The sequence below is a fragment of the Melampsora larici-populina genome, assembly GCF_000204055.1.
Source record: "Melampsora larici-populina 98AG31 unplaced genomic scaffold MELLAscaffold_24, whole genome shotgun sequence".
Lineage (NCBI taxonomy): Eukaryota > Fungi > Basidiomycota > Pucciniomycetes > Pucciniales > Melampsoraceae > Melampsora > Melampsora laricis-populina.
The window spans coordinates 626,926-644,612 of NW_006768788.1; the positions used below are offsets into that span (position 1 = coordinate 626,926).

Here is a 17,687-nt window from a genome sequence, read left to right on the forward strand (position 1 = left end):
GGCGAGAAACTACTCCACTAGTAACTTTTGCTCCTCTTTTTTAAGAGGACTTGGAACACTGAAACCAATCTTACAACTAAGATCTATCTGTTCATCAGCTCAAGATGCTTATTAAGAATTTATACTGACTTGACTCGATTCTTTTTCTTTATCAAACAATTTAGTCTTCATGAATAACGATTGCTATTATATATTTCGTGGTTTTGTTTTGTGGTGAGATCTCAAAGTATCTGTTGTATGTTGAGCCACCAGGAATGCATCTACAGTACATATGCACTTTACTTTGTTGCTCCAGTGAGATCAGAAACATGTATCATAATCTATATGGTCATGACTTGAGCCATCTGATCGTCAAACTAGACTTGACTTTGAGCTCAAGTCTGGAGGAGTTCACGGGTTCATGTCATTGTAGCCATATATTGCAATTTTGTTTGGAAATTGTCCTTAGAGAAGAGAGTAATAAAACACAAAAAAGATCAAAAATGAAGTCTACATGGATTTGCGTGAGCGTTTGTTGAGCGTTTGCCTCTCTCGACGAGAGAACCCAAGTCAGCACCGTAATATAACACAAAAGAGTCCAATTCGTCAGGTCCCATTGCCTCACGAGTCGCAAGGGGAGTGAAGACAGTTGTCAATCCTCGAGAGTGACCTTAGCTTACCAATTCTGATAACATTATATTCAACACGAGAGTCATAATCTGACACGAATTGATCATTCTCCAAGGACACGCTCGAGACCATTGATCTTATCAGGAACCAGGAGTAATAGGTTCTAAAACAGTCGTAGTATTTGTCGAATTCTCAACATTCCTACTCGTAGGTCCACCAGCCGTAACTAAAGAAGCCAAAAAAAAAGAAAACCAATGAATGAATTCCAAAACGAATTCCAAAAAAGTATGAAATCAAAGAAATCAAAGAAATCAGAAAATCAAAAAAAAAGACGGTACATACCCCAAGGTCTACGATCCATCGGACAAGCTTGTTTACTTGATTCTTCACTTATCCATTTTAAAAGACAATGCATATGAAAGATATGAGAACATTCACCCCAAACTTTTTTAAATCGATCCCAAAAGAAAAAAGAAATCAAAAAAAACATTGTAGATGTCCATCAATTTCTTTTAATTTTAATTTTTTTTTTTGATTTTTTTTTTGTTTTCTTTTGATTAGATTTTAAAAGGTTTAAAACTTACTCAATGGACAATCATCACCCGGTATTTTACAATCTGGACAACAACCTTCAAAAGCAGATCTACAAATCCCACATAATTCTTCGTCTTCTTCTTCTTCGTCTGCTTCTTCTTGGGATGAATCTTTGGTTGGGTTGGATGGATTCGATTGATTTGGTTTTTCATTTGATAAATTCCATCTCCAGTGTGCTACTGCATTGACTTTTTTAATCTTGATTTTCATGATTGGTTTCTTTGGAGATATGTCTTGGTGGTTTCTTTTGATGATGATGATGATGGACACGACTTTGAAGTTGAATGAGGTCAATCAGCCTATTATCAGGTAAACAGCGAGTCCTTTTAACGCACAGTTCGATCGCATGCACTATCTGGATTCTGGCCTGAGTGTGCTTTGCGTGCACATCCTATGTGCACGCCTGCACGCACTTTCACGATATAGGATGTGCCAGATGCGGGTCAATGAATATCAACTTTTCAATAAATCTTTGGAAATGTCATGAGACGTGAAATCCGATTAACCAAATCGATCATAAAGGCTTTCAGTTTTCGAATCAATTCAGTCAGGAAATCCTTCTTTTGTTGATGATTTGAGTCTTGATGAATCGATGATTGATGGATTTAGTAGTATGGGATAAAATCGAATTAGGAAATTTCTAATCTTGAACCATGAATATGATGATGATGGAAATGCTGAGAAATCGTCATAGGAGTCAAGTCTATCTTCCAAATCCGACTTTAAAGAGTTCAAAATTAATTTCAAAATTAAAAATTAAAATTAAAAGCTAGTGTTAGAAGTTAGTTGGAATCTTAAAGGAGTTCTACATATACTTCAACCGAGTCAACAAACATCTTCACAACTCATTCATTCATTCTCATCATCATCATCGTCGATCAAACTCCTATTAAAAACCAACCAAAACTCTTTCGATTTCCAACAACCTCAAACTCGATCCTCAATTGATCTGATCATCAAACTTCATCCTGTTCAAGTTTCTTCTTTGGATCATACCCACAAAGTTCAAAACATGGTAACTCATCAAACCTTTGATTTCCCAAAACTTTCGAATACATAACTCATGATGTTTTCTTTCATTTCAAATAGACTGATTCATTGGCACCAAGAGTCGTCAAACGGATTAACAAAGAATTTAATGTATTAAGAACTCAACCTCCTGAAGGAGTTCGAGTCATTGTGAATGAAGATGATATTACAGATGTGAAGGCTTGGATCAAAGGTCCTGCTGAAACACCTTATGCTGGTATGTGATCAGTTTGAATCTCTTTTACTTCTACCCAGATCACTTTGACTTGAAATTGACCTTTTTCTTTTTTTTGACCTTTTTTCGGGCTTGGGAATGGGTGGAGTTTAGATGGTTATTTCAAGATTGCTTTCGCTTTTGGATCTGAATATCCTGCTGCTCCTCCACGATGTGAGTTCAAGTTTTCACAACCCTACAATATCCCAAAAAGAACCCTACTAAGATTTATTCATGATTTTCTTTTTTGAATGAAATTCTTACCAAACTAGGTACCTTTTCAACCAAAATCTTTCATCCAAATGTAGGACCTAGAGGCGAGATTTGTGTGAACACATTAAAGAAAGATTGGGTTTCCACCAATACCTTAACTGAGATCTTGATGGTGGTGAAATGTTTGTTGATTTATCCGAACCCTGAATCGGCATTAGATGAAGAAGCAGGTCGATTGCTTTTAGAAAAGTATGATGAATATTTTCAAAGAGCTAAGCTATGGACTGAGATTCATGGTCGGAAATCGTATCCTCCTATCGAATTTGAATCATCTGATCTTGTTAAAAATCATAATAATGATGATGATGATGATAAAGTTTTAGATACGAATTCTAAAGAAACTAGGTTTGTGGATCAGTCTTGATGTGATTCAGTTTGTTGACGAAACCAAACTTAATGGATCGATTTATGTTTGTTTTCTTTAGAGTTCTTCATCATGAAGAATCCAACTCGACTGAACCGAAGCTTTCAGGCATACCAACCTCACCTCAACCGTTTGCAGCCTCTGCACATGCTAATCATCTGCTTACAAGTCCTAGAAAATCAGATTTAAAACAATCTATCGAATTGGTGGGATGTCAAGATAAGAAAAGGTTAGGCGTTGAACCGGGTCTTGAAGCGTTGGATTCATTAACTAAAGAAGATGAGAATCGGAAACCAGAAAAAGTCAAGTTGAACCCTACTTTAGCAAACGGGAATCATTCTACTAAAGATCTTAAAGATCGTAGAGGTAGAAAAAGATTATAAACCTCTTGTTGGATTTCTTTTGTATCTTTTTTTTTTCGTTTGGTTTTGATCTGTTGATGGGTACATAACTAGCACCGTTTGGAATTTTTTCTTTCTTCTTTTCTTGGAAATGGAAAACATAGAATTATAGTTTATTTTTTTTATTTTTTTTTGTTTAATTCTTTATCTTTTGATTTTTTTTTTCTCTTTTTCTCTTTTTCTTTCTCTATTTGTATTTGGAAAGTTGTTTTTTTTTGTTTAATTATTACAAAGATTATTATTGTAAGGTTTGGTTTTACATTTTAATCAATTAATGAAGAATCAATCAAATCAGAAAGGTTTGTCTTTGTCTTTAGGAAAGTTATATATGTATGTATGTATGAGTGAATTGATCTGATGGAAAGAAAAAAAGTTATTTTTTGTAACAGTAAGAGATGAGTTTTATTTTTAAGTTTGAAAAGTTTAATTTAATAAAAAAATTCATGACTTTGAATGGAATTGGGAATGATATAAAGAGATGATGGGTTTGGATTACACAAATCATTTTAAAGGATTGGTAATTTTTAAATTCTCATTGAAGGTGATGATTGACTGGTGTATTTAGGCCATACCAATATGGTTCTGGAAATTTCCAAAAGGGTTTTCCCGGTGCTAGGAGCAACGTAACACGGGTTGTGGCCTGTATGCTAATGGTGTTCTGATTCCTGAAGAAAAGCCTTTGTTGCGCCGCGCGTTTTCCAGAACACAAGGAGGCATCTGGTGTTCTGTTGGAAGAATTTGTCTGGAGATTTCCAGAACAAGATTTGTATACCCTAGTCATAATAGGGGGATTCAAGTTGAGATCTTTTTTCTAAAGTTGGCAAAATGCAGTTGCTTGTTTTAGTTATATTAGACTTTTATCAAACAAGCCTGCTCCATGTTGAGGTGAGGGATGGTGAGGTGCTACATATGATGTAGTGATGACTGGGCCTTAAAGCCTTAGCTCACCTATTTTTGGTTTAGACCAGTTGAAGGTCTCTAAGGTTTCTATGAAACCTTCTTCTGAGATGACACTTTGAGAGCACAAGACAGACTTTATCACTTCTGTTTATATGGCCAGCTAGCTCTAAGAATGGCTCTTGAAAGAGTGAGTGACCATATAAAAGAAAACAAGAGAAAGCCCAAAACTTGCCTAGCTCAGCCTCCAGAAAAGTCCAAGAATGGCTCTTGTAAAGAGTGAGGACTATCTGGAGCCAGGCATCAGAGAGAAATGTATAGTCCAATCTGTCCAAACTCATTCCTAACACCCATAGCTAAATCCCATGCCTGTAACCATTACACCCTCTTTTGCTTAAAAACAGTGCACATTTTTGGAAGAGAGAGAGAAAAAAAGAAGAAAAGATCTTAGAAAGAATGGTATGAATTGCCCCAAAACAGACTATAAATTGTTTAAACTGAAAGCAGAAAGTTATTTTGAAGAAAAAGCAAAGGAATAAAAAAGGAAACCACAGCAAAATAGAATATGTAAAAGATGGTTGTCTTGATTTTGATTGAGTTGTGAGTAAAATAAAAGGAAATCACATTGATGACTGTAAAATTGGTTGACTGTTGGGAAATAAAACAAGAGTTTTGTGCTCACAAAGTGGCCAAGGTATTGGTTTTTGACACGGATTGTAGTAAGGCAATGGTGACATACTGAGGAGGGGCAACTTACTTTTGAGCACTTTGGCCAATGCCATGTGCTCCTTCCTTCATCCCATGATCAATATGGTTTCAGCTTTGAGACATGAAACACAGTAAAAGCCAAAATTTCCACTCCTAAATTTCCCAACTTATCACAACCTCAATCAGCACCTGTGAAGAAGCAGAAGAAAAATAGTACAGTTGTGGTTCTTGATGAAAGTTATTTGATCTATCTCACCCCTTTTTTAATACTAGAGACTATGTGAGCATGCCTGTACCAGTTCAATTGTCATATCATTTCAATTTTCAACTCTATTTTTCATAATTCAATTCAAATGCAACAACCAAAAACAACAGGTGGTTTACAGCTCTCATTACCCCTAGTTGAAACCTCAGTACTTAGGTACACCTTATTTCAAGGCTTTTGACTCTAACTAGCGATATATTGAAATATTGTATTTATGATGCACTGAAGAATGTAATAAGTGGCAGTCTTACTTATAGGAGCATGTAAAATATTCCCTTGTACTTGGATCCCTTGCTTGTAACTATCTTGTAGTATCAGGCACATCTTGCCTGTGCAAACACACCTTTTCATCTGTGGCAGAGATTATGGTGCCTAGCTGTGAATTATTAACAGGCAAGATGATTTAGAAGCTTGTAGGAGCACACAAGTGGTTAAATTCAAAGAGATCACTATCTGTTACTTTTTCTGAACCTGCAGCTTATATCCTAGCTTACAAATCTTCTAACACCAAGGCTATGAAGTAGTTTATGCTTTCTTCAAGTTATTTTCTTTTTCTATCTCCCTTAATAATTTCTTTTCATTTTGATTCTCTCACTTTCTGTTGTTTGCTTTTTGGACTATAGGGCCAACAATCAGGTCTCAACGTAATCTACCATAGCACGGTGGGTAAACCATAACGTTATGAGGTGGTTCTTGCAATCTTATTATTCAGCAAATCCCCGCAATACCTGATGAAACATCACCACACTTATATCCTTCTTTCAGTCCAACAGGGTGTTTGATTTTCGGACCCATTTTGCCCTGTTGAATTATACCTTTCACTTGTCCTGAAATATATACTTCTTCCAGCACTCGGGCTCTCAGCTTGCAACAATAACCTTTCGTTCTTTCGTCATTCAGCAAGCATTGCCAAACTCTTCTCCGGACTTAGGAATCAAGGCTAACCTTATGTTGAAGGCGCCCTCAGCCGAAAAGTCTATGTACATACCAAAAAAATCGATGTCATATCCGTGAGGTGTGGGCATGTCTTTTTTGCAATAGGGTTGCGGGGATTCGTTGAAACATGATAAGTTACCACAGTCAGGACACGCACGGGTTTAAGAGAAAAATCAACGATGAAGAACTTTCTTGTAAACGACTGAGGGAAGCCTCGAGAATCGAGATTGCACCTGATTTGACCAAACGTCTGAGTGCCGATCTGTTTGAAAACCTTACTTGTTGATCTGTTTGAAAAGCTTAACAGACTGTCGATCTATCAGGCAAGCTCAACAGATTGCACTTCACCTGACGGGAAATATTTTAACACGATCTGCCGGCAGGGACTCGCCAGGTCCTGTTATCGATCGTTTCCAAAGCTTTGGTGATACACTCGAAGTTTTTGCTTCAACTCGTAACTTAGTTTCCCTGGTTTACATCCTAAATACCTCGGGCACAGATTCACAGATTCGCGAGTTGTGTAGCCCTCTGTCTTACCTGAACTTCGCGTAATCTGCGCCTATGGAGAACTTATAGACGTTTTTCAAAGATCTGGTGAAATCTCTTTCAGCTTCACCACGAATCATTGGTCCAAGGAATCTGCTCACATTTCTCTAGAATACCTAGGAATCCCCGGTCGATTTCTTTTAGATCTGTAGCTGACATGACACCGTGGACATGACGGGATCCTGTAAGATACAAAGTTATGGCTGCATGGCCAGGATGGGCTGTAACAAGCAACCGGCCTCGCGCCAAATTGGGCCCATCTCCGCTCGCAGAGGATATCACAGACCCACCGGCCGGAAAGGCTAATGTCGATTGTCTGGATAACGCTGCAGCGGTATTGAACAAGATAAAGTGGGAATCAGTTTGGATAAGTTTTGATACTCCCTGTAAGCTTTCGTATCTTTCTCCGTCCTTATGGATTGCTGTTTCTTTATTCATTGCTGAATAGACTTTGACCAGATTACCGTTACTTGACTTAGGATTAGCTCTCTGATATCATTTACACACACATATATATATAACGCTCCTCCGCTTTTTACTTGAATCTCAGCATTTCTCTTCGGCCACCTAGTGAACAATTTATCAGTCTAGAACTTCAAAATGTACCCCGAATTAACATCCCCTTTTAGCTCTAGTAACATTACGCGTAACTTCTCTCAAGGAAATGTAGCCACGTACATCATGTCAACCACGGCTAGTATATCCTTATCAAAGGCATTTTTCTTACTCCTCCTCCAATGCGCTTTACTTCATCCGTCTTTTCAACATTCCAGGTTGTCCTTGAAGACACGGATATGCTTGACGCCAATCAACTTCCTTACATTTCTTAGCTTATCCGTACAAACTTTTTCTGCGCCCACTGGCCCTGCTAATATATTCAAGGATATGTGCTTGGGTGGTTTCTTCCTCTGCATGGCAATCAGATCATTAGAGTGGGGCTTTTCCAAAGGCTCGTATTATACAAGGCCCTTGGTAGAAGTTGATGGCATAAAACGATGGGAAAAAGTTAAAGACATTGACGAGACTCATAGAAAGCAAGAAGAAGAGCCTTGCAATGTGTTTAAATTAGCTACTTGGACGTTGCTACAGCTCTTTTCGTAAGCTTAGTACCACTCAGTCTCACATTCAAACAATCTCAACATATCCTTCACTGACGACATCCCTTTGGGGTCCTTTGTGTACGTAGACTCCGAGGACTGCAATTTACATACGGTCCTGGCATTGCTGCAAACAACCAAAGTACTTTTGGTTTATTGTGGAGGATGTTTCGCGTCAACATTCCACTAACCGCAGCCCTTAGTTTTCTTATCTTGACTCGCGACTCCAGCCTTGGTACCCCCGAATCAGCTCTCCTGTCATTGGATGTTCCAAATTTTCCTGGATTAAAACTTTTATCGGAGGGTCTTCATATCACTTGCTTTGGTATATGGGTAGCATGCACACTTGACAATATGTACAATATCCTCACCCTTTTTGTTACATGTATTCACAAGATGGCAGTATTGTCAAATTGTCCTCAAGCACTACTAGAGCTCTGCGATCCAAAATACTTCCCATCAATCTTCAATTCGCCACATAAATCCGATTCAATCGCACACTTTTGGTCCAAAGGGTGGCACACAGTACCACAGCGTATGTTTTTAACTACCGGTGGCAAACCAATGGTCTGGATCATGAAACGATTAGGCGCTAGTGAACGGGTCCAAAGACTGGCTGTAATGTTCGGCGTGTTTGCCTCTTCTGCAGTCATTCATGAATATGGTAAGTTGTTTTTGCTATCACTTGACCGTGAGGTCCAGGAAGATTTACGGTGTCTGACCTTTTAACTTTTTCGCAGTGTCATTCAGCGTTGCTCGACGCTGGAATCCTAGCTTGGAACTTACGACTTGGTATCCCGCCTCGATTGTTTACTTTATGCTACAACCGTTCGCTATCTTGGTTGAACCTTTTGTGATACCCCTCATTCCAAAGAGAATAGGAGGTGGAATGCTTTAGGTGTGGTTTTTTGGTCTTCTTACAGCTCCCCCATTTCAAGATCAATATTTGTCTAAAATCAAAATGCACTCTGATGTCCCACCACTTTCGGAATGGTCCTTGTTATATCTTTTCAAACCTGTAAAATGATGATCAAGTAATCGCTTTTATCTACACGAATTTCCAAATATAGAGATTTATTTCTTGTCTAGCAGTTATTGTAACCTTTCAAAATCTTAACACCATCTTCACGACATTACTCCTTTTCCTCGAAATCCGCAGAGTGCAAAGTGAACTCCCAGTGTTGTCACTTTGATTACATTCAGGAATCAGATGCAAGCTCTAATACTATGGAAATTGCAATTGCTCAATGCATTTAACCTTTGTAACAACACAACTGAGGGACTACCTATTTGGTCGATCTACTTGGACATCGATCGAATTCAAGGGTCAACTCATCGCAATTAACCTTACAGAACCAAACCTAAGTAAAAACAACAATAAATCATCATCCTCATTTACAAGCTTCATCTCCTCATCAACTTCAGGAAACTCGAATGCTCCTCGTGGTTTGTGACATTGTAATTTCCCTGCTTCATCAAAAATTTGCAGTCATACATAATAAAAGGAGAGATTTAATTTGTTTTATATATACATAATCTTGAAGCTGAAATCTGACATTATGTAGAATGGCATTGGGGTTTGTGAAAAATGAAATAAAATTAAAAGGTTTGATGAATGATGGAAGATTGCCAGAATCAATTTGGTACATCATGATTGTTCCCATGAAGCGAAATCCAAATGACTTGACATTTTGATGAATCAATCATGTGCTAGGCGAGACTAAGTGAGGTGATTTTTCTGCTCAGTTTTGAAAACATTCCTTCAGTTGAGGGTGATTCGAAAATTGCCATCACGGTTGCCTCATAGCTCATTCGTGTTTGATCCGCATCGCCCTCTAAATAAAATGAGGCATGTGGCACATTTCCATGAAATACAAACGCTTCATCGGGGGTTTGATGAGACAGATAATGCCACCTTTGACCTTCTCTATACTTCCATGCTTCAAATGCGTTTGAAGCATCTACCGATTTGATCTTTTTGCCAAAATTCATAGCATCTCCTTCCAAAAGTGAATTCAAGCTACAGAGACCAAGATGATTATCTTCGACAGTTCGAAGCGGCCTCCAAACGGTATACATAACCACATCTTTACCTTGCTTCAAATGCTCTCGGAATTTCACCTTCGTTGGATCGGTTGATTTCGAAAGCTCCTCTTGAAACTGTTTTTTGAAATATTTGGCCCCCTTCGGTGAAATATCAGAGTGAATCGTTGGGATTAGGCGTTGGGTTTCTCTTCCAAAATCAGCTCTATACGCGTCTGTATAGGCGACTGCGAAATCCGCTTGTGTCCTAAAGGAGTATGATCGGAATGTAATTAGTTCAATCGTTTCTGTTCTTCTTGATATGTATAAGTTTGAAGACGATATCTTACAATTCTTTCACAAGGTCAACAGAATCCGCTTGGAACGTCTTCCTCATTTGGTCTCTCGTATACCAGGAGTCCAACGGTGCGTCATTGTCAAAATGTCTTCCGGAAACCCAGGTAAATCCATGAGTTTTCAAATTCGGTTTTTCGTCCATATCACGAAGATCTTGAAGAGGAACTTTGATAATCTTGGATCTGTCTTCTTCATATGACTTGCTTAAAGGTTCCCATTCGTATTGGAAAACTTCTCCCAAAACCTTTCCAGGGCCTGATAGAAAAAAAGTGATCAAAGTTAATGCGAGTTTCGTGTGATTATTGAGCCATAAGCGTTCTTTTGGGAAAGTAATTGATGACCCACTTTTCAATTCCCTCTTTGAAATACTTTTGCAGGTTATGAAGGAACGATAGAAGAAAATGAAAAAGACGATTCTTTGAAACGAAGATGAACACATTTAGGATGATTATTTGAAACCTGACTGTTGTGTGTAAAAAATCACTTTGAGGAAGAAAGTCGAGGGAGGGTTCGCTCGATTATCAGATGATCACTATATATATATGCTGATAATCTTCACCTACAATCATGGAGTGAGAAAACACTCTTTGTACTTCTTTCACAAGCCTCGTCAGACGCATACTGTTAGAAATCCTGATCAAAAGGCGCTAGAATGCGAGTTCCAGGTATGCGTGACTGTTTGATTTAGGGCTAGAGCAAAAGTGTCTCATGTTCGGAGCATCGTTTTAGATCGCTTGGGGGCACCCACCGAGCACCAGGGGATTGTCGGAAATTGGGAGTTGAAATGTGACTGGGAATGGATGAAAATATGGATGTACAGGAATCAGTCAACACCCAATTCAGCTAGCTTGACACAAGGCTCGAGCAAAATTTAGGGCTTTGTTAAGTTGGCCAGCCAATTTGGTATATCTTTTCTTTGAAACATCCAGCAGCTCAACGTCACACTTGCTCGACTGAAACAATTTCCTCTGACTCGAGAGGTGAATGGTTTTTAATCCTCCTCACACACCAGGCGCGTTTAGTAGTGGGCAAGCCGCAAAATATCTACATATGAAGAATATGATTTCTTGGTCCACAAACGTCGCATGCTGATATTCCAGAATGCATCTTCTTTCGGGCCCGCCAAAAATGTTACACAACAGTTTAGAATCTTTGAACTCCCAGCGGTATGAAGACCAGGATTCATCAAAATTCTCATAGCAAGCGTGCAAATATCATTAGTTTCTCCATTGTTTTACATTTATGACCACTGTAAGTTTATATATAACGTCTTGATAATGAAGACAGTTGTGTTGTATGAGGCTTTTTTCCGACTTGAAAGTTGAGACCCCCACACAATTCTTGATGAAATGTACAACTTTACGCATTGAAAATATTTACGGATAAAAGAACCTCGTCAAAAACTCTATACACGTCAAAAGCTCCCGACCCATTCTTTCTCCAAGTCTCTTGTTATCTGACATCTTCTCATGATCTTCACTCCAATGAAAATTTTCCTCCTTGCGATGGTGAATCAACAAGTGCAACAATTCTAGTCTCAAAACTAATTCGAGTAGGTTTCCTGGCCTGCTTGTCTTCCAAGGTAAACGAAGCATGAGGAACATTGATCCCGTGTCCATCTCTACTGTCATGCTGCACGAATATATAGGCCTGATCCGGTGTTTGCTGAGATATATAAAACCATTGCTGTCCTTCTCTATACTTCCATGCTTGAAATGAATTTAACGCATTTGTTGCCTCAATTTTTCTATCAAAGTTTATAGCATCTTGTTTCAAAAGTGAACTCCATTTACAAATTCCAAGCGGATTATCCTGAACAATTTTGAGTGGCCTCCAAACGTTCAAAATCATCACATCTTTACCTTTCTTCATCTTTTGTCCAAATTTAACCTCGCTTGGATCCTTTGATGCCAATAGTTTTTGTTGAAATCCTGTTTTAAAATAAATGGCTCCTTCTGGTGACATATCAGAGTGTATAGCTGGAATTATCTCGTTAGTTCCGACTGAAGATGCGTCTCTATAAACACTCCCAAATGCGATTGCCGATTTTGATCCTGTCCTAGAAACAAGATCAAAATTTGATAAGTCAGATGATCTTGATTATGATTCAAAGATGAAATAAATTCTCACAAATCCTTTACAAGTTGAATAGAGTCTTTTTCCAAAAAAGGTTTGAGTTTATTTCTACCCTTTTGCTTCTTAAAATCTGCCCCATCTATGGTAGGTCTATCAGAAACATAGGTAAATCCATCGGTCTTTAAATTCGGTTTTTCGTCCATGCTACGAAGGTCTCGAAGAGGAACTTTATGGCTCTCTGTTGTAACAAGTTCATAAGATTTAGCTCCTTCATTCCATTTGTAATTAAAAGCCTTTCCAACAACTATTTCATGCCCTGATATATCATATATATTTCATTGTCAATCAAAAACAGTTGAGTCAGTATTGAGGATGATCATTTGATTTTTTTTTGGAAAAATAAATAATTACTAACCTTTGAGCTCTGCTTTTGGAATGATATTACAATCTATGAATGAACGATATAAGACCATGAAAAAGACTAATTTTCGAAATGAAGATGAACACATCATTGTTTCGCATATGTGTAAGATATTCCTCCGATATATAAATGAGAAAGTGAGGAAATATTCCTACAACGATCATCCAACAATCTAACGTATAGGATGAGAATATTCTTCTAAAAAGTATGGAGTGAGATAAAACTCCATGTAAACTTCTGTCACAACCCTGCTCAGGACTCAGACTCACACTGGGTTCTGAAACTGAGTTTGATTCGACGCTAGAGGAAAAGTGTGACATCTTCGGAGCATCATTTTACGAGATTACATTCACGGGACGTCTTTGATCTAGATGAAACCTCCCAAGTGTATGGAGTAAACTCCACAATAAACTTGTCATAGATATCCACATCGTCTATCCTGAATCAAAAATTTCTCTTTGAATTCTGATTCAAATTCGAACTTATATGTCTAGAAGAGCACAATTTTCGATTTACTTTTGTTCACCTTCTGTCAATTTATATACACAATGAAGACCAGGAACGTTTATGCAAAATTCCGGCTGTAGGAAGACAAAATATTGCTTTGGTTTTTTTCAACTTGAATGCTCTCATAGTTCCTCAAGAAGCATGAAACTATAGGCATTTAGGAATACAACATCAAAATCCCTCGTGTAAAATGGTATCCGTAGAAGATGCACTGACCCATCTTCTCAGTGAAGGTTCTTCAAGTTGATATTTTTTCAAGTATTCCAGTTGAATTGATTAACAAGTGATTTGAATTTTCTATCGAATTTTGAAATCATTCCTTCTTTTGATGGCGAATCAACAATCGTCATAATTCTTGTCTCAAAACTAATCATAGTGGGTTGTTTGCCATGCTCTCCTTCCAAAGTAAACGAAGCATGAGGGACATTGATCTTGAATACAAAAGCCTCATCAGGTGCTTGATGAGGCACAAAGTACCAGCTTTGACCTTCTCTATATTTCCATGCTTGAAATGAGTTGGAAGGATTTGTTGGTTTGATTTTTTGATCTAACTCTATAGCATCTTCTTCTAAAATTGAATCCCATTTAGAAATCCCAAAATGATTATCTTGAACTGGTAAAAGTGGCCTCCAAACTTTATAGATAGCTACATCGTTACCTTTTTTCAATTTCTTTCCGAATTCGAGCTGATCAGGGTCTTTTGATTCCAATAATTTCTTTTGAAGTTCTCTTTCAGAAAATTTAACTCCTTCTGATGACAGATCTGAGTGAATAGCAGGAATAGTTCTTCTAGATCCACTTGAATATTGATCCCTATAAACACTTGCGAATGAGATTGCCAATTTTGATCCTGTCCTAAAAGAACCACAAAACCAAAATTCAATAAGTACAATGATTTTGGATTCTGTTTTGCAAAAATCAAATGATGAACTTCTTACAAATCTTTCACAATTCGAATAGAATCGTCTTCTAAATCAGCTTTATATCTATTTTGGACCTGTTGATACCCAAAGTCTTGATCTATAGTATGTCTACCAGAAACCCAAGTAAAGCCATCGGTCTCTAAGTTCGGTTTATCCATATTACGCAGGTTTTGAAGAGGAACTTTATGAATTGTATCAAGATCATATGATTTTGTTACTTTATCCCATTTCAAACAAAAAGCTTCTCCCAAAACTGTCGAGGGACCTGGTTGAATTACGTATATAGATATCAAAGAGAAAATGTGTAAACAAAACGGGTATTCAAAGGGGTTGTTTTGGGAGAAATATATGATCACCAACCTTTCAATTCTCTTTTTAAAATACGATTACAATTTACCAATGATAAATAGAAGAAAATCAAGAAGATTACTCTATTGAATGAAGATGAATGGACCATTATCTTGGTACGAAAAAAAATCTCTGCTCGAAATATAGAATAGGAAATCAAGGAGATATCTCTACACCAATCCTGTCAAATTATCATCACATCGATGTAAATCCCGATGAAATTCTCCTAATGATCCCGAAGTGAGACAAATTCCCAATCCCGCCGAAATTCTCCTAAAGATTACGAAGTGAGACAAATCTCTATATGTGTAATTCTGTCACAAGCCTGATCAAAAGGAAATCTAACCTAAAGCTACTATAAATTAATCTAAGATCCTCCTACGGATATTGTGTGACTCTTCGATTTCAAGCTAGGAGAAAACTAACTTATCTTCGCAGCATCATCTGTTTAGTGAAACTATGCGACGTCTAAGATCCAGGTAGGCACAGTCATGTCAACTTGAGTGCCACATGCAAAGGGTACGAGTTGCCCAACAGTGTACAAAACTTCCAAGTACGTTGGCCTCCCAGCGCAGCAAAATTACAAAAAAATGTCTTCTCAAGTTCAACTGAATAGATCAAACTTTCAATCGAGTAAAAGGGTCAAATCCTTCTCACACACCAGACGCGTTTGGTACTGGGCAACAGATCTATGAAGAATGTGGTTCCTTGGTGTTCACAAAGCCCACATACTGATTTTGCTCAATTTATTTTCTTTCACACCGGCCGAAATGTCGTGTAAAATCTGACAACACGTCTCCCAGCGGTATGTATTGCAAGACTTATGAACACTCTCTACCAAGCATGCAAACATCAGGATCTCAGTTGTATGTTATGGGGCTTTTTCCCACTTGGAACTCCTTACATAATCACTGATAAAATCTTTACGCATCGAAAATATTCATGGGCAAAAGATCATCCTCAACGACTCTATCCGTCAAAAGGTCCTGACCCGATTTTTAATTCAAAAAATACTTTAGCCCTCAAGTTGCAATGCTGCACAATTTCACAGAAAAATCTCAACCATGTGCTTCCCAGATGAAGTTCACCTGCATTTAAAATCAATCAAGATGCCTTTTTTTTCATGGGTAAACTAAGGGTTTACGTTCTTGGGGCTTGTTTGGCAACTTGAATGCCCCATGTATGTAAAACTATACATTCATCATACACATCATTCACATCCATTGATTCACCTTAACAAAACAATAAACATGTATCTTAAACCAAAAACTCTTTATAACACCAATCCATGCTCTTTGTTAAAATCTGTCTTCCAAAATGAAAAAAAGACAAATCACAAACTATTAAACAAAGTGAGTGAGCAAGAGGAAAAAAAGAACTTCAAGATGATCTTCTGCTTTACAAATATTTTCATTTAATTATACAAATCTTTTAAATAAGGCTGATAGAGATAAGTGAAAAAAGATCAACTAACTACTATACCTAATACAAAGAACAAATCATTTCACATAACTAAACATAACTGAAAACATAACACACACACACATGACGACAATCCAGTCTACAATAAAACTAAACCAAACCAAACAAAATGATAAGAAGAGGGAAAGGTTTTTCAAGGTTCATATAAAGGAGGATGATCATCATGATGAGTAGGATTAAGATTAGTTGAAGATTCTAAAACCAAATCTTGTTCAATTCTTTCCACTTCTAAAGCAGTTTGAGCAGCTAAAATCAAATCTTCATCTGGCATTGTATCTCTTCTTTGTTGTGATCTAGAAGAATCCACGTGATCCAAAGTCGGGATTTCTGAAGTTGTTTCGATTGGAATAAGTTCATTTGGTTGAGTCGTAGGTGAATAAGTGGCTAAATGAAAAAGAAACAACAGATTTAACTTTATTCGGCAATCATTTTCAACTCAGGTTGGTGAAGATCTTTAACTTACGCAATTCTTCCAAAACAGTAGTTCTTTGACCATTAGCTTCCGAATGTAACCGTTTGACTTCTTCTAAAGCTTCATAAAACTCAAACCCATGACCTTCATTAAAGACAACTTTCAAAGTAAACAGAATAGGATGATCCGAATTATTTGTAAATCGACTCGAAAGTAATTCTTCAAGATTACCACCATTAACAGGTAAAACTGTAGAAAGATGATAATTAGCTGATAACCATGGTTGAATAAACCTTCCATCTAATGAGTTTGATAAGGGAATCGTCAAGGTTTTGATGGATTGATCTTCTGATTCATGATTCGAAATAAATAAAATTCGTTGGTTTGTTATATAAACCGTACCAGGATAAAGTTTTTCGGAATTCTTTAATGTCAGATTAGAAAAGAGAGATGATAATGGTAATTTTGATTTTGATGAGTTGGATTGGTTTTGGGTTTGATTGGAATCGGTGGGTGAGATCGGTTCTCCATCTGTGGTTCCTGAACCTGGTAAAGTTGGGACTAATGAAATCGTGATCCCATTAACTGTCAAAAAGATTTTCTCATCTAGATAAGTTCAAAAAGAGGATGATAAGAGAAATAGTAAGTTTAGTGAGTTGGGTTTGGAATTGAAATGTGAAAGATGAAGATGATTTGATGATTGACCTGGAAGTGGGATAGGTTTGTTTTGATTGTCTAACATTGAACAATTGAGTGCCATTTTGAGTTCTGATTGTTTTGGTTTGGTTAATGAGATGAGATGAATGCTAAATGCTGAATGCTGAGGTTGAGTGTTGAGAATGCTGAGAGATGAGTGTGTTGGGTGATGATCAATGAAGTTGACAAAGGTCGTTATCACTTCGGGAGATAAGGTACCGAGTCGGACCTTTTCGGCCAAATTACATTACAGTGTGTGTGACATGTGCAATTTCCCCCAGAGTTCAAATCCAATCCAAATCAATCCTCGTCCTTCATCAACTTCAACTTCAACTTCAAATCAAAAATGAAATATCATCAGACTCAAACTCAACATAGGCTCAACAATGGAATCGAAACTGGAAATGGAAACCGAATTAGAAATACAAAAGATAAAGGAAAAGGAAAAGAAATTCCAAAATCAGATGAACAAAACACTTTAGACTCTTTAAATCAATTACTCAATCAACT

The 17,687-nt window shown here is 37.4% G+C and overlaps 8 protein-coding genes across 8 annotated transcripts; 2 read left to right on the forward strand and 6 right to left on the reverse strand.

Annotated features, from left to right (window-relative positions):
- Positions 1-928: 928 nt before the first annotated feature.
- MELLADRAFT_36777 (uncharacterized protein) lies at positions 929-1,413 on the reverse strand (the record flags this gene model as incomplete). Its single annotated transcript, XM_007411316.1, has 2 exons — positions 929-1,053; positions 1,194-1,413. 2 exons carry the CDS (start codon positions 1,411-1,413, stop codon positions 929-931), a joined length of 345 nt encoding a protein of 114 aa, XP_007411378.1.
- A 619-nt stretch (positions 1,414-2,032) lies between these two features.
- MELLADRAFT_48820 (uncharacterized protein) lies at positions 2,033-3,083 on the forward strand (the record flags this gene model as incomplete). Its single annotated transcript, XM_007411214.1, has 4 exons — positions 2,033-2,218; positions 2,293-2,449; positions 2,561-2,620; positions 2,719-3,083. 4 exons carry the CDS (start codon positions 2,216-2,218, stop codon positions 3,081-3,083), a joined length of 585 nt encoding a protein of 194 aa, XP_007411276.1.
- A 3,551-nt stretch (positions 3,084-6,634) lies between these two features.
- Positions 6,635-7,274, reverse strand: MELLADRAFT_107610 (uncharacterized protein; the record flags this gene model as incomplete). Its single annotated transcript, XM_007411315.1, has 3 exons — positions 6,635-6,758; positions 6,828-6,900; positions 6,938-7,274. 3 exons carry the CDS (start codon positions 7,272-7,274, stop codon positions 6,635-6,637), a joined length of 534 nt encoding a protein of 177 aa, XP_007411377.1.
- A 162-nt stretch (positions 7,275-7,436) lies between these two features.
- Positions 7,437-8,831, forward strand: MELLADRAFT_107611 (uncharacterized protein; the record flags this gene model as incomplete). The annotated part of the gene is made up of 4 exons (XM_007411215.1): positions 7,437-7,510; positions 7,667-7,933; positions 8,023-8,597; positions 8,674-8,831. The coding sequence occupies 4 exons, from the start codon at positions 7,437-7,439 to the stop codon at positions 8,829-8,831; spliced, it is 1,074 nt and encodes a 357-aa protein (XP_007411277.1).
- An 812-nt stretch (positions 8,832-9,643) lies between these two features.
- On the reverse strand, positions 9,644-10,751 carry MELLADRAFT_107612 (uncharacterized protein; the record flags this gene model as incomplete). Its single annotated transcript, XM_007411314.1, has 3 exons — positions 9,644-10,223; positions 10,306-10,567; positions 10,658-10,751. 3 exons carry the CDS (start codon positions 10,749-10,751, stop codon positions 9,644-9,646), a joined length of 936 nt encoding a protein of 311 aa, XP_007411376.1.
- A 1,037-nt stretch (positions 10,752-11,788) lies between these two features.
- Positions 11,789-12,900, reverse strand: MELLADRAFT_64152 (uncharacterized protein; the record flags this gene model as incomplete). Its single annotated transcript, XM_007411313.1, has 3 exons — positions 11,789-12,371; positions 12,443-12,704; positions 12,804-12,900. 3 exons carry the CDS (start codon positions 12,898-12,900, stop codon positions 11,789-11,791), a joined length of 942 nt encoding a protein of 313 aa, XP_007411375.1.
- A 670-nt stretch (positions 12,901-13,570) lies between these two features.
- Positions 13,571-14,397, reverse strand: MELLADRAFT_64153 (uncharacterized protein; the record flags this gene model as incomplete). Its single annotated transcript, XM_007411312.1, has 2 exons — positions 13,571-14,171; positions 14,255-14,397. 2 exons carry the CDS (start codon positions 14,395-14,397, stop codon positions 13,571-13,573), a joined length of 744 nt encoding a protein of 247 aa, XP_007411374.1.
- Positions 14,398-15,769: 1,372 nt separating this feature from the next.
- Positions 15,770-17,337, reverse strand: MELLADRAFT_78105 (uncharacterized protein; the record flags this gene model as incomplete). The annotated part of the gene is made up of 3 exons (XM_007411311.1): positions 15,770-16,453; positions 16,533-17,087; positions 17,187-17,337. The coding sequence occupies 3 exons, from the start codon at positions 17,239-17,241 to the stop codon at positions 16,203-16,205; spliced, it is 861 nt and encodes a 286-aa protein (XP_007411373.1).
- Positions 17,338-17,687: the final 350 nt, after the last annotated feature.